The 23457-nt window shown below is 50.8% G+C and overlaps 1 protein-coding gene across 7 annotated transcripts in view; it reads left to right on the top strand.

Annotated features, from left to right (window-relative positions):
* The window catches only part of DBF4B (DBF4B-CDC7 kinase regulatory subunit), a 44185-nt gene extending 20728 nt beyond the window's left edge, over window positions 1–23457 (top strand). For 3 of the 7 annotated variants that reach the window (XM_063598986.1, XM_034941686.3, XM_063598987.1), the window contains 10 exons: window positions 975–1189; window positions 2058–2108; window positions 3272–3359; window positions 6189–6262; window positions 8923–8959; window positions 10471–10516; window positions 13427–13543; window positions 19168–19276; window positions 19475–19599; window positions 20422–22629. In XM_063598986.1, coding sequence (XP_063455056.1) covers window positions 975–1189; window positions 2058–2108; window positions 3272–3359; window positions 6189–6262; window positions 8923–8959; window positions 10471–10516; window positions 13427–13543; window positions 19168–19276; window positions 19475–19599; window positions 20422–21394 — 1835 coding nt within the window. In that variant the 3' untranslated portion in view covers window positions 21395–22629. Of the gene's footprint in view, window positions 1–974; window positions 1190–2057; window positions 2109–3271; window positions 3360–6188; window positions 6263–8922; window positions 8960–10470; window positions 10517–13426; window positions 13544–19167; window positions 19277–19474; window positions 19600–20421; window positions 22630–22676 lie in introns of those variants that run through there. The other 4 variants (XM_008954550.4, XM_034941683.3, XM_063598988.1 and 1 more) reach the window with 3 other exon arrangements.

The raw sequence follows: 23457 nt of genomic DNA, 5'->3' as shown, positions 1-23457 counted from the left end.
AGACCAGCCTGGCCAACATGGTGAAACCCCATCTCTTCTAAAAATACAAAAATTAGCCAGTGTGGTGGGACACACCTGTTGTCCCAGCTACTTGGGAGGCTGAGGCAGGAGAATTGCTTGAACCCGGGAGGTGGAGATTAGAGTGAGCCGAGATCACGCCACTGCACTACAGCCTGGGAGACAAAGTGAGACCTTGTCTCAAAAAAAGAAAAGAAAAAAAAAGGTAAATGTAATCCTTCAATTCATAACTAATTTTTTTTAATAGTGGTAAAGTGTATATAACATAAAATAAGCCATTTTAGCCTTTTTTTTTCTTTTTTTTTAGAGACAGGATTTCACTCCCCAAGCTGGAGTGTAGTAGTGCAGTCATAGCTCACTGCATCACTGAACTACTGGGCTCAAGTGATGCTCCTGCCTCAGACTCCCAAGTAGCTAGGACTATAGGTGCATGTAACAACACCCAGCTAATTAAAAAAAAAAAAAAATTTTAGAGACAGGATCTTGCTATGTTGCCCAGGCAGGTCTTGAACTCCTGACCTCAAGTGATCCTCCCACCTCAGCCTCCTACAGTGCTAGGATTACAGGCATCAGCCACCACACCTGGTCCCCAGTGTGTCTTACACAGAAAAATCACGGCTTACACAATCTAGTCTTAATCCTTTCCTTTCCTTTCAGTGTGTTCTTGCTGCATGCAAACTCAAACTGCTCATAGAACTCAAAGCCCGCAGCCTTCTGCCACTGGGTCAGGGGCAGCAGTCCTGGAGACAAAACCTGTAATACACACACACACACACACACACACACACACACACACCCCCACACCATTAGATTTCAGGATGATGTCTTCTTAGGAACTTGGTATGAAACTGCATTTAGTCTATTTAAAGACATCGATTCTGGAACTCCTGGCAGCCAAGATTTCCTTCTCCAGCCTCTTTATATTGACAATTCTGCATTTGCTTTTTGGTTTTCAGCCACCTCTGTGATCTGGTTTCAGGTAATTGAGGGTTTTCTGAGCAAAGAAGTAAGTTACATCGTGTCCAGCCGCAGAGAAGTAAAGGCAGAGAGCAGTGGGAAAAGCCACAGAGGCTGCCCTAGCCCTAGCCCCAGTGAGGTCAGAGTGGAAACATCGGCCATGGTTGATCCAAAAGGCAGCCACCCCAGGCCTTCACGGAAACCCGTTGACTTGGTAAGAACCTCATGTAGGAAAGGTATGCTGTGTAAACAAAGGAAGTAGGCTTTGGTGAGCCTTTTAAGGCAGTCTCTGGTTTTAATTTCATCTGGATTAATTTAATCTCTCATTTGAATTCAGGGACTGAGAATATTTTATCATAGCTCTGGATCTAAACACCTCAGCAACACACTATCCCCCATGCTACCCTTTTATGCCTTATGTCAGTTTTTATGGGACTTGAAAGTCAGAGGTTTAGAAACCAGAGGAGAGTCTTCATAAACCAGAGAAGACGTGTTGGGATTGGTCTGCGCTTGGGCAGGAGTACCCTGAGTAGGCAGCCATTCCCTTCTTCCTTGCTTGCATGTATGAAGGGCCAAGAGTTTGGACAATACACCTGTTATGTGTTTGATTTAAAATGGAATATGGCTTTTCCCCTCTAGGCTTACATTCTTATTTTGTCTAACATATTAATATTAAAATGTCCATGAACATACACTGTTGGCATCGTGATGACAGATGGGACCTCCTACGAGCAAAAATTTCTAAAGTGAAACATTTGCTTTCATTATCTCCTGGAGGGCGCAGAGACTCTTAAAGAGGGTCTCAGGACATTTGTAACAATTGGATCTCAGTGAATTCAGAGTGCCCTTCTCTCCACCAGGTTCAGGCTGCCACCTCAGGGTGACCTAAATTTCCTGTGGCTTTACCTTTACCTCCTAAACGTTTTCTAGGCTCTCATTTCTACCAATCCTCAGTTGTCACTGCTCCCAGCTTTCCGAGGGACATAACCCCAAGACATAACCCCTCACCAGCTCCTGTGTAAACATCTTTCAGTGCACAGGTGGCCTAACAGCAGACCTCACTGCTCTTCTGTCCCTGTCAGGTGCCTCTAAGCAGAGGGAAGGAGCTGCTGCAGAAGGCCATCAGAAACCAGGTGAGCTGGGGCAAGATGGGACAGAGCGGGTGGTCTCCAGCATAGGGAGGGATTTCACTCTTCTTCCCAGGTTCTTCTGAAGCACCCACACAAAATGCACACTCTGCGATATGTAGTATTGTCATTATTTCCTTCTTCTACATCAGGTAGTGGAGGCTCAGACAAGTTATTTAGCCATTCACCTAGAGAGTAAGTGTTGAAGCCAGAGCCACCTCCAACTCTGGAGCCTACCAAGAGAACTGTGGGGGTGTGGGATGTGGCGGGACAGGGTTGCTGGGTACAGAAGCCAGACTTCTTTTACAAGTAACTCTAGGCTGGGTGTGGTGGCTCACGCCTATAATCCCAGCACTTTGGGAGGCTGAGGTGGGTGGACCACTTGAGGCCAGGAGTTCAAGACCAGCTTGGCCAACATGGCGAAACCCCATCTCTACCGAAAAATTAGCAGGGTGTGGTGGCACGCACCTGTAGTCCCCGCTACTCAGGTGGCTGAAGCAGAAGAATCGCTTGAACCTGAGAGGTGGAGGTTGCAGTGAGCCGAAATTGTGCCACTGCACTCCAGCCTGGGCGATAGAGCTAGACTCTGTCTCAAAAAAAAAAACAAAAAACAAGTAACTCTTTATTCCTTGTGTGAAAATCCAGGGCTGTTCAAGTTTAGTGGCAGGAGGAGGAGTTAAGGTGATCTTGTGAGAAGAGTCATGCTGGTGACATCAGGAGGGGTACATGGCTGTGATGGGGGAGGTGGTGCTGCTGGACTGAGCCAGTGGAGGGGGAAGATCTGCAGCTAGCATAGTTTCATGCTCAATGAGGATGATGGTCACCATGTTTGTTGTGTACTTACTGTGCTGAGAGCTTTCCTCGCAGAGGCCCTCCCAACGAACAGCTCTCTCAGAAGCATCTGTTCCTTCCTGGTCACGAGGTGGCCAGAGCACAATGTATAGGCAGACCAGTGGTCCTTCCTCTCCCAATGTGGCCATGTGGAGGACAGGATGTCTTCCTGAGGGTTGGGATGGACTCTCTGGGCACTGTACTCTCTCTCCTACCTGCCTCCCTGCAGTCCCTCCCATGGATGACTCAGGCCTCCCAGAAGCAATTTCTATCTGTCCCCTTCACTTTCAGGCCTTGGGGAGTCTCTGCTCCTACCTGACTCTGTGTTGTAATTTCAGGGGAGCATCAGTGGAGGAGGCAGTGGGGGCAGCAGCAGCCTCCTGACCAATGCCCGCTCTTGGGGAGTGAGGATTCTGCACGTGGATGGTACCCTTTCTGTGCTGGGCTCCTGTGGAGGGAGAATTGGTGACTTTGACCAGGAGTGTCAGCTTTTAGAAGGATCATGGTCATGTGAGCTTCTGTCACCGGAAGCCAGAAATACTCAGCTGCCATGTTGATCCACAAAGGTGGGAGGATGTGGGGAAGGGGGAAAGCGGTGAGGACGCAGAGTGCAGGCGGGAGGATGTGGGGAAGGGGGAAAGCGGTGAGGACGCAGAGTGCAGGCGGGAGGATGTGGGGAAGGGGGAAAGCGGTGAGGACGCAGAGTGCAGGCGGGAGGATGTGGGGAAGGGGGAAAGCGGTGAGGACGCAGAGTGCAGGCGGGAGGATGTGGGGAAGGGGGAAAGCGGTGAGGACGCAGAGTGCAGGCGGGAGGATGTGGGGAAGGGGGAAAGCGGTGAGGACGCAGAGTGCAGGCGGGAGGATGTGGGGAAGGGGGAAAGCGGTGAGGACGCAGAGTGCAGGCGGGAGGATGTGGGGAAGGGGGAAAGCGGTGAGGACGCAGAGTGCAGGCGGGAGGATGTGGGGAAGGGGGAAAGCGGTGAGGACGCAGAGTGCAGGCGGGAGGATGTGGGGAAGGGGGAAAGCGGTGAGGACGCAGAGTGCAGGCGGGAGGATGTGGGGAAGGGGGAAAGCGGTGAGGACGCAGAGTGCAGGCGGGAGGATGTGGGGAAGGGGGAAAGCGGTGAGGACGCAGAGTGCAGGCGGGAGGATGTGGGGAAGGGGGAAAGCGGTGAGGACGCAGAGTGCAGGCGGGAGGATGTGGGGAAGGGGGAAAGCGGTGAGGACGCAGAGTGCAGGCGGGAGGATGTGGGGAAGGGGGAAAGCGGTGAGGACGCAGAGTGCAGGCGGGAGGATGTGGGGAAGGGGGAAAGCGGTGAGGACGCAGGGTGCAGGCGGGAGGATGTGGGGAAGGGGGAAAGCGGTGAGGACGCAGGGTGCAGGCGGGAGGATGTGGGGAAGGGGGAAAGCGGTGAGGACGCAGGGTGCAGGCGGGAGGATGTGGGGAAGGGGAAAGCGGTGAGGACGCAGAGTGCAGGCGGGAGGATGTGGGGAAGGGGGAAAGCGGTGAGGACGCAGAGTGCAGGCGGGAGGATGTGGGGAAGGGGAAAGCGGTGAGGACGCAGAGTGCAGGCGGGAGGATGTGGGGAAGGGGGAAAGCGGTGAGGACGCAGAGTGCAGGCTGTGGCCTCGGCATCCCGCAGGAGGTCCCTAGAACATGCCTTTTCATGTCACCTGCTACAGCTCTCCCCCAGCTAGTATCATGATCCTGTTTTACAAATGCAGAAATGATCTTAATATTCATGACCACTGGCCAGGCGTGGTGGCTCACACCTGTAATCCCAGCACTTTGGGAGGCCAAGGCGGGTGGATCACAAGGTCAAGAGTTCGAGACCAGCCTGACCAACGTGGTGAAACCCCGTCTCTACTAAAAATACAAGCATTAGCCGAGCCTAGTGGTGCGTGCCTGTAATCCCAGCTACTCAGGAGGCTGAGGCAGGAGAATCACTTGAACCCAGGAGGCAGAGGTTGCAGTCAGCCAAGATCATGCTACTGCACTCCAGCCTGGGTGACAGAGCGAGACTCCGTCTCAAAAAAAAAAAAAATTCGGCCAGGTGCGGTGGCTCACGCTTGTAATCCCAGCACTTTGGGAGGCCGAGGCGGGCAGATCACGAGGTCAGGATATCGAGACCATCCTGGCTAACACGGTGAAACCCCTTTTCTACTAAAAATACAAAAAATCAGCCGGGCGTGGTAGTGGGCGCCTGTAGTCCCAGCTACTCGGGAGGCTGAGGCAGGAGAATGGCGTGAACCCGGGAGGCGGAGCTTGCAGTGAGCCGAGATGGCGCCACTGCACTCCAGCCTGGGCGACAGAGCGAGACTCCGTCTCAAAAAAAAAAAAAAAAAATTCATGGCCACCTAACAGGTATTGACTCTGTGCTACGAATTACCTCATTTAATCCTCACTACAGTCCTGTCCCCATTATACAGATGAGGAAATTGAGCCTCAAAGGGATTAGGCAAATTGTCCATGGTCTCACCAGAGTGTGTAGTGTGGCCCACCACTCTCAGTTTTACTCAGCTGTAAATTTTGTGCTCCTTCTTTTTTCACACTGTAAACAACCTGTTTGCAGCCTGTTTACACTAGAATAGTTGTCTTGAACCAGCTGGCAGTGAGTGGTTTCATACCCAGCTCCATTCTTGAGTCTGGAGTTTTCTCTGATCCATTTTAGAGGATTGGTCCAGATGGGACAGCCCATAGGTGCTGACTGGGGCACTGCCCCACCCCTTGGTACCAAGATCTTCCAGGGGAGTCTAGAGGCTGTACAGGGGAAGTTCCTGGTCTGGCATGTGGAGGGCTTCATCTCACTGAAAAATCAGCCATTTCTGACTTGATCTCCTTCCCTGCCTTTCTCTGTTAGAGGGGTGCTAGCATGTTTAGCCCTTGCTGGTCTTTCACCTGAGGGTACTGCTGAGTAGTTCACACAGCATGGCCTCCCTCACAGCCACAGCTCTTCAGTGGTGCCTTAAAGTCCTTAGCAAGCCATGAGGCACCTTCTGTTCAAAGATGAGTTGTATTCAATGCTGCAAAAGAGCGTGACACCCGCTCAGGTGCTGTTCCAGGGATAGAGGACCCAGTCCTTAACCTCCGCTGTCAGGAGATGCAGAGGGGATGTGTAGCCAGAAGGTGGCAGGCAAGGCTGGAGTGATTCAGTGGGCTGGCCCAGCGAGTTTAGTCCTGCAGCCCAGGAAGGGGCTGTGCTAGGTAAGTGAAGACTGGAAGCCTTTGGCACAAACTCTCTGTCTTCTCCACAGAAATGATGATGCACGTGCAACAGCTGTCTCTTGCGTCTTTATGTGTGAAAAAACAACAGCCAAAGAAGCCAGAGGTAGGTCATCCTGCTGAACTGAAGGACAAATGGATGGTTTTCAATGAAATCAGTGACAACTTAGGTAAATCCATGGCCCACCCAAACCATCTCTTCCTGGCCATTCTGAAAGATGGAAGAGGAATGCAGCCTCTTACTTACCTCAGTCCTAGCGCCCATAGCTTTGCAACACCCTTTCTTCTCTCTTCTCTGTGGCACTTGCAGTCCTCCCATGGCACACACCCTGCTGAGACATCCCTATGGCCTGGGCCATGGGCTGCCTACAGTAGTTCTGGACCAGATAAAGTTCATAAATGCCCATGGCACTGACAAGGCTGCTATTCTGGAACTTCCCCTGTACAGCCTCTAGACTGGGAACGAGTCTGCATACTGCAGGGGTGAGAAGGAGTGATTGAAATAGCTGCCATCTTCTAAATCCTTGTTTGTTTTCCATTCTTTGCTGGCGTTAGAACTGTGTGTACCACATCAAGAGAGCCCAACCTGGTTTAAAGCCACAGTATCTTCACCCAAGCCTCAATCTGAGGAAGGATTAAATCTACAGATCTACCCACAGCCTGGCATCCAGGCACAGGACGAACAGTAATAGCTATTAGTTAACAGTGCTGATTAGCTAACAGAACTAGCAAGCCACATCCAAAGTGGATGGAGCGGCTGGGCATGGTGGCTCACGCCTGTAATTCCAGCACTTTGGGAGGCCGAGGCCAGCAGATCACTTGAGGTCAGGAGTTCAGGACCAGCCTGGCCAGTGTGGTGAAACCCCGACTGTGCTAAAAATACAAAAATTAGCCGGGCGTGGTGGCACATGCCTGTAATCCCAGCTACTCAGGAGGCTGAGGCAGGAGAATCTTGAACCCGGGAGACATGTTGCAATGAGTCATGATCGCACCACTGCACTCCAGCCTAGGCGGCAGAGCAAAATTCTGTCTCAAAAAAACTTAAAAAAATAGTGGATGGAGCATTCAGACACTGACGCCCTCTCCACACCCTCTCCTCTAGGAGTGTTGGGGACATTGCTGCTGTTAAATTTGTGTTATTCAAAATTCAAAAGGGTATACAACAAAAATTCTCGCCCTGCTCCAGCTTCTCCTCAACCACTGACCTCCCTCCCTGAAAGTGTGAACAGTTTCTAGGACTCTATGCACATAGAAGCAAATATGTCAAAAATTCCCCCCTTCTATGCAGATACACAGCATTTTTACTTTAACTTAATCAGTTTTGTAGGCCGGGCACAGTGGCTCACGCCTGTAATCCCAGTAATTTGGGAGACCGAGGCAGGTGAATCGCTTGAGGTCGGGAGTTTGAGACCAGTTGGCCAACATGGTGAAACCCTGTCTCTACTAAAATACAAAATTAGCCATGTATGGTGGCGCATGCCTGTAATCCCAGCTACTTGGGAGGGTGAGGCAGGAGAATCGCTTGAACCCTGGAGACAGAAGTTGCAGTGAGCTGAGATCACACCACTGCACTCCAGCCTGGGCAACAGAGTGAGACTCTGTCTCAAAAAAAAGAAAAAAAAATTAGTTTTGTAGATATCTAGCAGTGAAGTGAGTTTTGGGTGTAATGTGCTGATACGCAAGGGAATGTGAGAGGCTTCTTTGGACTGTGTTTGCCCCCAAGGTGTGGCCTACAGGAGAATCTGGAACTTCTTAAGGCCCAGAGGCACAGGTGGTCATGGATCCACCATCATCCTGGCCCTCCAGCTAAAGCTGATTTTTTTATTTTATTCCATTTATCTTATATTTATTTACTTATTTTTCAGGTATATACCAGAAGATCCATTTACTCTTTTTTCTTTTTATTTTATTTATTTATTTTACTTTACTTTTTTTATGAGACAAGGTCTGGCTCTGTCGCCCAGGCTGGAGTGCAGTGGCGCAATCTCTGTTCACTGCAACCTCCACCTCCTGGGCTCAAACCATCCTCCCACCTCAGCCTCCCAAGTAGCTAGGACTATGGGCATGCACCCCCATGCCTGGCTAATTTTTTTTTTTTTTTTTTAAGATAGGGTCTTACTATGCTGCCCAGGCTGGTCTCAAACTTGTGAGCTCAAGCAATCCACCTGCCTCGGCCTACCAAAATGTTGAAATTACAGGCGTGAGCCACCACGCCCAGCCTCCATTTACTTTTTAATATCAGCTTTGTTTGACCTTGGCTTAAACATTGATTTTGACCCACAGGATCAGAGTACACAAGATAGGACATAGGAAAGCAAATGGCTATCGTCTTTATCCTAGTCCTATAGGGTACCTGGAACAGCATCAGTACCTAGAAAATAAAGCTGCCATTTAGTGAGCATCTATTCTGTGCCACATGCGATGAGGTCAGTGGGTACTCTTCACATTGCAGGTGGCAGAGCTGAAGTACCCACCAGGCCTCTGGGACTCCAGAGTTCTTGCTCTCTGTACTGTCCTGCACTCCCTGCACAGTCAGCTGCCATTAAGATTCACACACCGAGTGCCCCGCTTATTCATCGTGTTGCCGAGGAGGGAGCCGTTGTGCCCAGGTCTGCTCCAGCTCAGGGCCTGAGAGTCTGGTTCTGCAGGCCTCTCAACAGCAGGAAGCAAAGTGGGACAGACTGGCAGCCACTTGGCTTATCAGGCCCAGTTCCTTGACCCCCGTGGCTTCCTCACATCCTTAACCTATTTTTCCTTTCCATTTAGGGAACATGTCCAGCAGCAGAGTCAAGAACACGGAAAGGTCAGTGTGGTAGCTTTTCCTCATCTAATTGCAATCCCTCCCTCCCTAAACACTTCCCCACGACTCCCTCTGTGGCAGCATCTGCTCACTTTTCTGTGGCAGCAAGCGAGTCCAGGTTATCTTGCCCCTTTGTGTTTCCAGGGCCTGGTCCTCAGGTTTCTGGAGCGAGAGAGGCATGTCCAAGAGCAAGTCCAGAGCTGCTGGGCTGGGGCTTCTCCTTTAGAGCCAAGACCCCATGCAGACACTTTGGCTCCTGTGTCCTCTGGCTGTTCCTGGGCATCGATTGAGGTTCAGCATCCTTTTCCTTCTGATTCAGTAGCAGTTTGGGGGTGGGCAGTTTGACAGCTGCCTACCGTTTTCAGAACTGCCAAACTCCGTGAAACTGACAAACTGGCAGATTGATGGACTCCGTCTCCTGGTTCCTCTTGGACAGCAGGAGAGTTGCTCCCCCTGGATGTTTCTCCCAAAGATGCTCTTTCAGTGGCATTTATTCATGCACAAGCAGGAGCTAAGAAAAGTCACTTGGCACCTCTCTCATGCTCAAAATTCAAGGAAGTCTGTAGGGGAATTGATTTTAATAACTGTCTCAGTTAATTAGAAAGACAAGAAATTGTCCCCAAAAAGTAATTAATGAGAGCTGCTGCTAAAGGAGAAAAGGCTGCTTTTTGCTTGGGTGCTACTGGTGGCCTCAAGTACAGTTGGGAGCTGTAAGGTGCCAGCGTCTTTGGGGAATTTATGGCTGTCAGATGGGCCCGGGATTTCAGCTGCCTTGGCTGCCCCTTCGACAGGACTCCTGGTCACTGTGGGTCCTGATGCCTAAGGGATTTTGTAAGCTATGCGAATAACTATCTAATAGGGGTGAGTCTCTTAATTGACTCCAAATTCATCTTCTCAGCACTCCTTTGCCCTATTTTTTCAGGAACCAGATTTTACCTGTGATATTTTTCTACCATCCTGCTAATAAGACCACTAAACACTCTTTATCCCTCTTCCTCTCTGCTTCCCCTCCAAAAAACCCAGGGTCCTCCTGGAGCATTCTGCCTGGGAGTTGATCTTAGGCCCCTCAGTATCCTGAGGCTCCAGAAGCAAAGGGCTAGGAAGGACCTGGGACTTTGTGGGAATGACCACCCCCACCCTGCTTTTAGCAGAAGCCATCAGGGGCTGGGTTTCTCCCACCAAACCAGCCAGGTGTCTGATGGTGGTGGCATCTTTGGTTGGTCGATAGCCTCCAGAATCCACACACAGGAGCTCCTGCGTCCTGCAGAGGAAGGGCCCATCTAGGGCTGCAGTTACACTGCAGCCTATCCCCCCACTGGTGCAACCTTTCTCCCAGGGGTAGAGGCTGGAGATCTGAGTGAATGGAGAGCGCAGCCTGGGGTGGCATGATTTCCAGCTCTTGCAAGGCTCTTAGGCTTTGGCAGAGCCTTCCCTCTCAGCATTTCCTGCATGTGTGGTGCAGGCCCTGCACAGGGGCAGACAGATAGCTGATGTGTGCATTCTTCCCCTTTCAGTGGCCAGACTGAAGGCCCCGTTCCTCAAAATCGAAGATGAAAGCAGGTGAGTGAGACCTCCTTTCTCTGCTTGCCCCAGCTAGGCCTGCACAGAGGAGGGAGGAGTGCTCAGGGGCCTCAAGCTAATGTGAAGACATGGAGCCCCTTAACCCTGCACCTTCATCTTCCTGAGAAGCCACTTTCTCCCATTGTCATGGAGAAGTCTCACGCAAACCAGGAGGAGCCTCTGAGAGTGGCATTATACAGTGAATAGTCCTCTTGGAGATGAGTCAGAGGTTAATGATCCTGTGTGTGAATTACCTCCATTTAATACTCTGCTCTATGAGCTCATGGTGTCCCATGCAGGCTCATTATTGCAACTCCTTTCCCCTTGGGTGTATGCTGACATTTCATGTCAAATCATTACCCAGTCACAGTGCTAGTATAGTCCAAGACATCATCTTGGCTGAAATTAGGGTGCTAGGGGTGGTACTGGGGATTCCCTTGTCAGGCCACCCTGTACTTGATAAAGCCTTTCTGTTTCACTTTGAAAATCGTTTTATGGCTCATGTTACCTCCTGACAGCCCTGGGTGAAAAAAGCATGAGGAGAGCCCATCTCTTCCTAATGGGGAAAACTGAGGTCAGAGAAAGGAAGGGACTTGTGTACAGCCACCTTGCTAATAAATTGCAGCCCAAGGCTAGAATCCAGGTGTCCTGCCTACCCTGTCTTGTGTCTTCTCTGTCCACCATTATGATCTCCTCTTCCCTCGGAGCAGGAGGGTCCCATTGACAATGTTAACCTAATGAGCTATTAGCAGCCATGTTGGTTATCACTGAATCTTCAGTAAGTACAAGATCGAAAGTCTATGTGAATCTATAATTATCTCAAAATTTAAATTTTTGTTTTTAATATTTTTTCCAAAAAGGCATTTTCAGACTAAATAAATTTTTTAAAGGAAATAAGTCCATGTATATCCAGCAGAGACTACTAAGGACAGAATTGTCTGTGTGCCTCAGACAGGGAAGGGCAGGGCAGCTGAGACCAGCCCTAGGAGCCTGGCATGCCTGCCCATCCTCCAGACAAGCCCAGGGTCACTTCTCAGCACCTGCAGACAGTGCTGCGCTGGCTTTGGTGGCCCAAAGGCAAGTGGAGAGAACAGTGGGATGGTACAGAGGTGCTGTCTTCCAGTTCCAGTGGGATAGAGTGCGTATTCATCCCCAGCCCCTTCACACCTATTTAAATGTAGGTAATCATGACACATATGCAACGGCTGAAAGGCACTGTTACAGCCTCAGTATCTGCACTGCACATGGCAGGCACAGGTATATCACTGTCACCAGAGAGGGGTACACATATTCCTGACGTTATAGGCCAGAGAGGAGATCCAACTGGAGCTGAGATTTCTTGTGAAAATTTTTTTTTTTTTGAGACGGAGTCTCACTCCATCACCTAGGCTGGAGTGCGGTGGCACAATCTCGGCTCACTGCAACCCCTGCCTCCCAGATTCAAGCGATTCTTCTGCCTCCCGAGTAGCTGGGACTAAATGTATTCACCACCACGCCCAGCTAATTTTTGTATTTTTTGTAGAGACGGGGTTTGGCCATGTTGGCCTGGCTGATCACGAACTGGCCTCAGGTGATCCACCTGCCTCGGCCTCCCAAAGTGCTGGAATTACAGGTGGGAGCCACAGTGCCCAGCCTCTTGTGATTTTTTTTTATGTGCTGTTTTGAAGCAGGTGCATTCAAAGCCTATTAGGCCTATTAGCCTGCCCATCCTCAAGTTTCAAGCCCCCTAAGCAGAAACAATATCATTGAAGAAGAAAGAAACATGCCAGGGTTGTGAGGGGTACCCCCTTCTCCTTAAGGGTCCAAGAAGACTTATTTGTTAATTCACTGCTGAGCTACAGTACTCTTACCCTGCTCCCTGAGAACCCCTGGCTTGCACTGTTTCCCCCAGAACATGGACCATTGCAACCAAACATGGTGCACCCGGCAGTTACCTCACTTGGCAGGGTTTGCGAAGTATACACAGATCACTTCTGTCTCTGCAAATCTCTTAAATGTTTGCAACTTGAGGCACACTGCCAGAACCACTCAGTCCAGGTCTGACTATCCAGAACCTTCACTGTGCCTGTCTTCTCCTTTCAGAACCCAGCCCTCAGATAGTTCTAAGGACCAGCAAGAACACTTCACAGAACAGGGAAATAACTGTTCTGGTTTAAACATTCTTCCATTTAGAATCTGCCAGGCTAGAGTCCTCAAAGATTGTTGTAAGGTCAAGAAACAAATGGGAAGGTGGGGAAAAGTAGATCAGGAGTCTGGAGATGTAGCTTCTGATCTGACCTTGGCCGCTTAACTATTTGTGAGCCGTTGAGCAAGTCACAGAACCTCTTGGGCTTCATTTCCTTAGATATAAAATAGGATAAGCCCAGAGGGTGCTTATAGGATTCCAGGGAGGCAGTGGTATGAGTTTGAAAAGTAGACAGGGAGGGGCCGGGCGTGGTGGCTCACGCCTGTAATCCCAGCACTTTGGGAGGCTGAGGTGGGCGGATCACAAGGTCAGGAGCTCGAGACCATCCTGGCTAACACAGTGAAACCCCGTCTCTACTAAAAATACAAAAAATTAGCCGGCCATGGTGGCGGACGCCTGTAGTCCCAGCTACTAGGGAGGCTGAGGCAGGAGAATGGCGTGAACCCGGGAGGCGGAGCTTGCAGTGAGCCGAGATCGCGCCACTGCACTCCAGCCTGGGCGACAGCGAGACTCTGTCTCAAAAAAAAAAAAAAAGAAAAGTAGACAGGGAGAACATACGTATTAATTTAACCTAGAAAGGCTGATGAGTTTTGTTATAGAATTTAAAAGATGTGGAGGTGAGAGTCCACTTTATCAGGGCTGGAATTCTAGGGCATTGGGCGAGGCCCCCTCCTCAGCCTTTACCTTCCCCATTGTAGTCAAAGTGGAAGTTTTCTCTGTTGCAGGAAGTTTCGTCCTTTACATCATCAGTTTAAATCCTTTCCTGAAATTTCTTTTCTTGGACCCAAAGATGCAAGTCCCTTTGAGGCCCCGACGACCCTGGGCAGCATGCACCATACCAGGTGGGTCTTTCTGGTTCCTGAGTACCAAGGGCTGGTTACAGGCCAAAGTCCTCCCCATCGGGGGCCTGCTGGTCAGATTTGGGAATGGCCATGTGTTTGCTCCTTAGGCAAAGTCTATTCTGGGAACGTAGCCCAGAGAAGAGAGACTAGGAGCGTTCATCCATTTTATTTTGTGTTCTTCAACCGTACTGAAGAATTTAACTTGAAGAAGAAAGGGAGGTGCCAGGGTTGTGAAGGGCACCCCCTTCTCCTTAAGGGTCAAAGAAGACCTATTTGTTAATTCACTGCTGAGATACAGCACTCTTACCCTGTCCGCCCAGAACCCCTGGCCTGCACTGTTTCCCCCAGAGCATGGACCATTGCAACCAGACATGGTGCATCCAGCAGTTACCTCACTCGGCAGGGTTTACCGAGTATACACAGAAGACAATAGACCGCTTTCTCAAACTCATATCTATAGACCACCATTATCAGAGTCCCCTGGGGTCTCTTTAATAAAAAATACAAGTTCTAACTGGGCACAGTGGCTGATGCCTGTAATCTCAGCACTTTGAGATGCCAAAGTAGGAGGATCACATGAGGCCAGGAGTTTGAGACCAACTTGGGCACACAAACATAGCAAGACTCTGCCTCTACAAAAAAAAAATAAAAATGTAAAAAATTATGAGTCAGGCAGAGTGGCTCATGCCTGTAATGCCAGCACTTTGGGAGGCTAAGGTGGGCGGATCACTTCAGGTCAGGAGTTTGAGACAAGCCTGGCCAATATGGTGAAACCCCTTCTCTACTAAAAATGCAAACAAAAAAAAAATTAGCCGGGCATTGTGGTGCACACCTGTAATCCCAGCTACTTGGGAGGCTGAGGCAGGAGAATCGCTTGAACCCGGCAGGCGGAGGTTGTAGTGAGCTGAGATTGCGCCACTGTACTTCAGCCTGGGTGATAGAGCGAGACTCCTTCTCAAAAAAAAAAAAAAAAAAATTAGTCAAGCATGATGACAAGTGCCTGTAGTCCCACTTACTCAGATGGCTAAGGCAGGACAATCATTTGAGCCCAGGAGTTCAAGGTTGCAGTAAGCTATGATTGTGCCACTGCACTCCAGCCTGGATGACAGAGTGAAACCCTGATGCAGGTTCCTAAACTCCACCCCATATCTATAGAATCAAAATATCTGATGATGGAGCCCCAAAAGCTGCATTTTACAAGCTCTCAGGTGATTTCAGTGAATATCAAAGTTTAAACTGGTTGGGCCAAACATCAGGAATAACTAAGGGGCGGGGCGGGGGAGAAGATCGCTGCATTACGTGGCTCATGGCTTGTGGGCTTGTTAATGTTTCTACTCTGCAGATGTTTGAGAATTTGAACCCTCATTAACCAAAGTAGAGAAGGAATTCAGCTCAGGTGATGGGTGAGATGCCTTCTCAGACCCTTTCTAACCTCTGGGCTGTGGGGTTATAGACCAGGAGAGAACAGAGCAGACTCTCAGCCCTGGAGTTCCTGGGGCCAAGGAGGCTCTGCGGTTTCCATCAGCTGACAAAGGCTGTGGGTAAGAAAATAGTACAAATAGGAGGGAAAAAATTAAGGGAATGTGGCAGTAGATGAAATGGGAGCAAGGAGAGAAAGAGGTGAGGTTAAGTCCCAATACAAGGGATACCAGGGAGAGCCAGTCAGAAGGTGGCCCAGGCTTGGCGCTGGCAGTGATGCTAGGCCTGGGATGGCCTTGGGATCACAGAGGAGCTAAGAGGCTGTAAAGGGAAGATGAAGCAATGAAGCTTTGGTATCTGCATGTGAGGCGCCTAGGCAGGGAGTTGGCCCTGGTGGGACATCAAAGTTCCAGGCATGTGTGTATGTGGAAAATATGTGTAGGAAGAAGTGTTTACATTTTTATATTTTTGAAATCGTTATTATATTTTAAAGTTTAAAATTTTTTAAATTTAAAAAGTTTTAAATTTGTGTTACAAATGGTTTAATGTGAAAAGTCTATATTCCACACCCAGCCTCCAGTTGTATCCCCTCACTGGTGCAACCTTCCTCCCAGGGGTAGAGGCTGGAGGAGATCCGAGTGGTGCCTCACCCCTGCCAAATGGAGAGCGCAGCCTGGGGCAGCATGAAAAGAAAAAGCAAGTAACATCCAGCATAGTCAATACTGTATGATTCTTTTTTTTTTTTTTTTTTTGAGAATGAATCTCACACTGTTGCCTAGGCAGGAGTGCAGTGGCGTGATCTCTGCTCACTGCAACCTCCGCCTCCCAGGTTCACGCGATTCTCCTCCCTCAGCCTCCTGAGTGGTTGGGATTACAGTGCACACCACCTCGCCTGGCTAATTGTTTGTGTTTTTAGTACAGATGGGGTTTCACTATGTTGGCCAACTGGTCTTGAACTCCTGACGTCGTGATCCACCCACCTCAGCCTCCCAAAATGCTGGGATTACAGGCGTGGGCCACCACGCCCAGCCTATATGATTCTTTATGTAAGAAGAGGGAACGAAGGATACACATGTACTTGTATATCCATGAACTATCTCTGGAGATAGACCACACCTGTAATCCCAGCACTTTGGGAGGCCAAGGGGGAAGGATCACTTTGAGGCCAGGAGTTCGAGACCAGCCTGGGCAACATAATGAGACCCCCCCCCCCCGCCCATCTCTATTTTTATATTTTTAAAAAATCTGGCCAGACACAGTGGCTTATACTTGTAATTCCAGCACTTTGGGAGACTGAGGCAGGTGGATCACTTGAGCTCACGAGTTTGAGACTAGCCTGAGCAACATGGCGAAAACCCACCTTATTAAAAATACAAAAATTAACCAGGCATGGTGGTGCAAGCCTGTAGTCTCAGCTACTCAGGAGGCTGAGGCTGGGGAATTGCTTAAGCATGGGAAGCAGAGGTTGCAGTGAGCCAAGGTGGTGAATCTGCACAACAGCCTGGGTGACAGAGTAGACCCTGTCTCAAAAAAAAAAAAAAATTGCATTCCCTTTTATGGCTGCAGGGTATCCATTATTCCATTGTATGGAATGTATTTACTGTATTTTATTTAACCAGTCTGTTATTCATGGATGCTTAGATTAGCTCCAATGAAAATCATGTTCAGAGTAAATTTGCAATTGTTCAAGTATATTTGTGGAATAAATTCCTAAAGGTAGAAATATTGGGTCAAAAGATATATGCATTTATAATTTTGATAAATTCAGCCAAATGGCTTTTCATGGAGCGGATACCAACTTATATGTTTACCTGCACTGCATGGGAGAGGCTGTTTCCCATCCCCTTGCCTCATGCTGTGACTGGCAGATATGCTGACCTCCAGTATAACAGATTAAAAACTGTATCTCAGTATAATTATAATTTTTGTTTTTTCTTACTATGAATGAGGCTAATTAAGTTTGCATATGTTTGGTTGTTTGAATCTCTTTTTATGTGAACCTTCTTTTTATACTTTGCCCATTTTTTATTTGGTTATTGATCACTTTAATGATTTGTAAGGAGCCCTTCTCATATTAGAAAAATGAGCTCTTTGTTATTAGTTGTAAATATTTTCTTTTCTCTGCTCACTGCAACCTCCACCTCCTAGGCTCAGGCAATCCTCCCATCTCAGCCTCCCAAGTAACTGGGAGTACAGGTGTGCACCACCACACCTGGCTAATTTTTATATTTTTTGTAGAGGTGGGGTTTCACCATGTTGCCCAGGCTGGTCTCGAACTCCTGCGCCCAAGTGATCCTCCCACCTTGACCTCCCAAAGTGCAGGGATTATAAGTGTGAGCCACTGTACCTGGCAGTTGTAAATAAATCAATATATATATTTTTTTCCTAAGCCTCCCTGAGCAGAGAAGTTGTAAATACTTTTAAAAGACAAGAAAACCCCAAGTTTGTGGTTTGTCTTTTAACTTTGCTATATTAGTCCATTTTCATACTGCTATACAGACCTGTCTGAGACTGGGTAATTTGTAAAGGAAAGAGGTTTAATAGACTCACAGTTCAGCATGGCTGGGGAGGCCTCAGGAAACTTACAATCATGATGGAAGGCAAAGGGGAAGCAAGGCACCTTCTGCACAAGGTGGCAGGAGGGATAAGTGGTGAGTGAAGGGGGAAGAGCCCCTTACAAAAGCATCACATCTCATGAGAACTGTCACGAGAATAGCATGGGAGAAACCACCTGATTCAGTTATCTCCACCTGGTCTCTCCATTGACACTTGGGGATTATAGGGATTACAATTCAATATGAGATTTGGGTGGGGGCACAAAGCCTAACCATATCATTTGCTAATGATTCTTTGCCATGCATACATATTTTAAAGTTGTATATAGCTGAATTTATGAGTTTTTCTGTATATCTTCTGGGTTTTGTGTCATACTTAGGAAGTCTTTAAAAGGAGTGTTTTGGACTTGTCGAGTTTGCTGGACAGCCAGATAGAAATGCCCTTTGGTTGTTAGAAATATGGGGCTGATATTCAGATAAGAATTCAGGCTTGGCCGGATGTGGTGACTCAGTCCTGTAATCCCAGCATTTTGGGAGGCTGAGGTGGGCGGATCACCTGAGGTCAGGAGTTTGAGACCAGCCTGGGCAACATGGTGAAACCCTGTCTCTACTAAAAATACAAAAAAAAAAAAAAAAGAAAATTAGCCAGGCGTGGTGGTGTGTTCCTGTAATCCCAGCTATTCGGGAGGCTGAGACAAGAGAATCACTTGAACCCAGGAGGCGGAGGTTGCAGTGAGCCGAAATCGTGCTGCTGCACTCCAGCCTGGGTGACAGAGCAGGACTCCATCTCAAAAAAAAAAAAAAAAAAGAAGTCAGGTTTGAGGAAGGTTTGAAAGTCCTAGCGGACAGTGAGGACAGCTGTGAGAGATCCAAGGCAGCATGAGAGAAGGGACAGACTGAACCAAGCTGGGGAGACATTCAGGGTGGAAAAGAAGAGCAGTCCCTTCACTGTGGTTGAGACCTTTTCCCTTTCATCTTTCAGGTCTCATGAATGTGGGTGTAGGTTTGAGCACAGAGTTGGAATTCCTACAAGGGATTCTTGCTGCAGCCATCACCATCCCATCCTCACCTGTCGTTTAAGAGAAGGACGGAGATGGCTGGCGCGGTGGCTCACACCTGTAATCCCAGCACTTTGGGAGGCCAAGGCAGGTGGATCACCTGAGGTCAGGAGTTTGAGACCAACCTGGCCAACATGGTGAAACCCCGTCTCTACTGAAAATACAAAAATGAGTTGAGCATGGTGGCGGGTGCCTGTAATCCCAGCTACTCGGGAGGCTAAGGCAGGAGAATGGCTTGAGCCCAGGAGGTGAAGATTGCCGTGAGCCAAGATCGCACCACTGCACTCCAGCCTGGGTGACTAAGCTAGACTCTCTCAAAAAAAAAAAAAAAAAAAAAGAGAGAGAGAGAAGGACAGAGATAAGACAGGCTGCCCACAGGGAGGTCTCCAGACATCTTCTTCCTTGTTCCCCTCTTGCCATTCTTAGATGATTGGTACCAAGCTCAGGGAAGGCCTGCCTGCCGGTGCCTGCACAGCCCCTTGGCCATCTTGGTCCTTCCCCTCCCTGACCTAGGCTCCAGGCTCTAAGTAGTGGCTCCTCCCCCCAAGGGCCCCAGCAGTAACCACTTTGCCGCACTATGTACCCTCCCCAGAGAATCCAAGGATGGAGAGCCAAGCCCACGATCAGCTGCCCGCACCATGCCCAGGAGGAAGAAAGGCTACTGCGAGTGCTGTCAGGAGGCCTTCGAGGAGCTCCATGTGGTGAGCCCCTTCCCCGTTAAGCAGCTGCTCCCAGAGTGCCCTGAGGGAGCCTGCTCACTGGGGATGAGTCCTTCCTATGCGATGTCTACGCTGCTATGGCTGTCCTCCAGGGCCAGAGCATGGGCTGGGAGGTCAGCTTCCGTGTCCCCTCCCCCCAGGCCTCATCTAATGCCCTGTGCTCCTCTTCCCCGCCGGCAGCATCTTCAGAGTGCCCAGCACCGGAGCTTTGCCCTGGAAGCCCATCTATATGCAGAAGTGGACAGGATCATTGCTCAGCTCAGCCACAGCTTTGCAGACATCCCTTTCCAGGCTGGCCTCCCCAGGTGAGTGCCACGCTGGCAGGCACAACTGTGTCTGCTCTCTCCTCTGTTGCCCTCTGGGTGGGAAGAGACCCTCAGGTTGGTGGCTGCTGGGACCAGACTGTGATGTTTTCCTCTTTTCTCACCTTCCTTTCCCCTTATCCTCAGTCCTGTTTGTTTTGGGGCTGGCCAAAAAAAATAAAAAGACCTCCATTTGTGGCTTCAGTTGATGAAGACTAGACCCAGACTAGACTGTGGCTCCCTTCCAACTCCATGGGCTTTGATGTGGTTGATAAGCAGTTCTGGCCAGGGAGCAGGGGGTTAGTGCTTGGGCCTCTCCTAAATAGGTGAAAAGCAAAGTCTTTCCCCTCTGTAGAAGTCACCCCCAGAAAGGACTGCATGGGGTTTGGTGGGAATTCCAGGGCCCTCTGAGCCCTGCTTCCCCTTGCTGCCAGCAAGGCAGACCCTCTCCCACCTGGGGCTGTGGCTTCACCTCTCACCCCAAATCTCCACCTCAAGCTCAACTTGCACAGCCAGGCACTGCGCTGCTTTCTTCAGCTGCCGAAGGGCACAGCCTCCTCTGTGAAGTCATGAAATGGAATAGCCTCTAACCTATTCCTCTGGCCGGCCCCAACCACAGGCCGCAGAGCCAAGAGAAGTGCACACAGTGCTGGCTGCTACGGCAGGTTAGACCCAAACAGGAGGACTTTCACACAGGGCCTCAGAGAAGGCAGCTCTCTCGGCACATGAACCGCCAGCTGTGGCAGCTCTCCCTGTGCCCTCAGCCCTGGCCCAGGCCTGCTGTGAAGTTGAAACCTGCAGCTCACAGTGTTTCTGTCCCAACAGGTGGTCAGGTTCCCCAGCTTCTGATTGTGACCCTCTCTGTCCTGAGACTCTGCACCCCCATCAGCCCTCCCATCCCAGGGCAGCATCTCCCAGGATAAGGAAAGAAGACAGCTGCCAGGCATCAGGTATCCCAGAGCAGGATGGGACAGTGGACAGCACGCAGGCACCAGCTGAACGTGCAGGGACTGGTGAGGTACCTGGACCTATAGCAAGCTGCCAGGACCTGGGGGTGTCAGTTGATGTGTTTGTGGACCCCCCAGGGATACCAGTGTCCAGGAGCCCTGCTTGCCAATGCCTCCTGCCTAGCTCTGGTTTTATGGAACTCTCCTCTGGCCCAGACCTGGCACTTTTTGGCCACAAGCGGAAGGTTCAGTTCCCCAGTGGCAGTGCTGAGAAGAGAGTGGGGGCCTCCTGGCCACCGGCTTCATTTTTTGTCCCAATAGCCCCCAACCCCTGCGGCACCAGGACAACTAATGGCAAGCGTCTTCCCTCTCTTCCCCTTACAGGCCATGAGTCCAGGCTCCTCGCCTCCCTCCAGCCCTTGTGCCACTCACAGACCTGCCTCTCTCTCCCAGACCCCTTCCCCTGGCAGCCCACAGACAGACCAGCAGAGTTCTGGGCCACACAGCCCTCCTGGCTGGGGAAAGGGTGGCCCCCAGGGCCTGAGGATTCTGAGTGTACAGCCACTGGCCCTGTATCCCAGGAGGCTGGCCAGCTCCCCAGCTGCCCCACAGCTCCAGGCTGGCCATCAGCTCCCCTGTACTCAGCTACCAGTGTGCAGCCCTCGGGAGCACCTGTAGAGAGCAGGTCTACCTCCCTCCTGCAGCCCCTGCCAGCCAGTGCGGGAGCCAGCTGTTCCCGATGCCTCTGGGCCCCCCAGCCTCTCCAGGTGCCCTGTCTCCCTGTCTCCCAGCCCTGGTCCCAACCCCAGCCCCAGCCCCAGCCCCATGCTGGCAGAGAGCTGCTCCTATGAGTCCCCAAGGTGCTTGGCTCTTCACAGGGCCAGGCAGCTCCAGATTGAAGGGCCACAGATACAACTTACTCCTCTGCTGGGTGCTGCACACCCGGCCAGGGCTGACCAGGACGCAGGAGGGGCAGAACCCCAGGACTTCCCCAAAAGAGCCAGAAGGAGGCCCGGGCCTGGCCTTTGAAGTCCAGCAAGCAGCTGTCACGCTCAGCTCCATGGAGCTGACAGAGCCACCCCTCCCACTGGCCAGGTCTTTGGGAGAGAATCTGGGCTGGGGGCTGCCCTCTCCTACCCCCGCCTCCTGCCATGTTCCTGACCAGGCAGAGTCTACAGTGTGCTTGCCCAGCTGAGGCTGGCCGCCCACGCCAGGAGGCAGAGGCAAAGTTGGCATGGGGAGGGACCACAAAGGAGCTGGGGCAGCAGGAGTCCTGGCCCGGCTTCCTGGCCCTCCACAGGCCCTTGCCTCTCTGCAGAGCCGCGGGTTAGCTGTTGGTGTGCTCCACCCCCAACCCCGGCCTCCTTTCTCACGAGCATGTGGCCGCTCCTGCTTTCCAAAATGCCTGTGTTTGTCCCCTCCCCCAGCCCCCCACGCTCCCGCACACAGATCCTCAGGAACATATGAAGCAGAGGAGGGGCTTGGGCTGCACCACTCACAGAGCTCCCTCCCCCAGGCACTTAGTTGGGGCCTAGCACTGACCTTTCCCCTGAGCCCAGGATGTGGCCAGAGCCCCCTCTGGGACCCCTCTCGGCCCTTCTCTGCCTCTTCAGCTTGAGCTGCCTGCCCGAAGTTCGGCTGTTCCGGGGCCAGTGTGTCACCTGCCAACTTCCACATCACCCTCCTCCCTCGCTCCCTCCTCTCCTTCCCCAAGGACCTCCCCCCATTTCTGGCAGCCAAGTCATTAATCTGGAGACAGAAATGGGTTTGCTATCGATTCTCTGGCCACTTTTTCTTTCATTACAATTTGTACCGTGGTTCTTCTCACCCTTCTCTGCGTCCGTGCATTTAAAGAGTTGTCTCTTTAAATGTTGAAGCTTCCGGAAGCCTGGTGCTATTCTGTGTCTCCTTTCAAAGGAAGAAGTGGGGGGCCCAGCTATGGGTGAGGACTCAAGTTATTAGTTTGGAAATAGAGCAACTATGTGTACAGCCCACCTTAGAGGTCATGTTACCCACTTCCTGTTAAATTTTACAATTAATTTTGGTTCAGGAAATGTAAATAAATTTGTTAATTACAAATAGCAAAGAGATGGGGCTGGAATGCCATGTGTCGGTCCTTGATCTGCCCTCCAGTGACCCAAGGCAGGGCTGCGGGCCAGCAGCGATGGACAGAATCACTAGATGGTGGGATGGGACCTCCTGCAAGTCACACATGTGTGAGTGCCACAACCCTCCTGCCGGCCTTGCCCAAGGGCTCCAGGGAGCAGGGCTGCCTCTGTCCCTGCCCAGCCTCCTTTACGCAGTCTCATCTGGTCACTTACTTGGCTCTGCTGCCTGGGGAGTGGTCGCCTGCAGAGGACATGCCCCTCCATCCCTCCCAAGAAAACTCCTTTGCCCCAGCGGACATTCCTGTTAAGGACCCACTCCTCTTCCCTGAAGCCAGACCGTGGCTTATGTCTGCACGCTGCTGGGTTCGTCCCTTTCCTTTTGTGACATGGGGTTGCCTCATTCCCCATGACACCACCCCTCTGCATGAGGAAGTTTCCCCTTGCCCCTGTCTCAGACTTGGATACCTTTACCTGCTGCTCACACAAAGCCTGTGGTGCCGGGTTCGGGTGCCCTCATTGTCAACTGCAGGACCCATTCCCCGAACCTCACATCCGTGTACCCTTGCCTTCCCCTCCTATCTCAATGATCATGACCTTGGACATCTCTGCCAGGCCAAACCCCAAGGCTGGAACACTCCTCAGCCATTTCTCCATTGCGGCTTCCTGGCTGTAGACTCAGGTTAGAGGTGAACCCAGAACACCTGAGACTTGACCCAGGATGGATGGGTGCTGCTTGATGTGAATGAGGTCCCGCAGTGGCTCCTTGGCGTGAGCACTGCTCAGACTCCTTTCCACTCCAGCCCCCT

Source organism: Pan paniscus, chromosome 19, assembly GCF_029289425.2.
Source record: "Pan paniscus chromosome 19, NHGRI_mPanPan1-v2.0_pri, whole genome shotgun sequence".
NCBI classification, from domain to species: Eukaryota; Metazoa; Chordata; class Mammalia; order Primates; family Hominidae; genus Pan; species Pan paniscus.
This window is presented reverse-complemented; position numbering and strand designations above follow the sequence as displayed.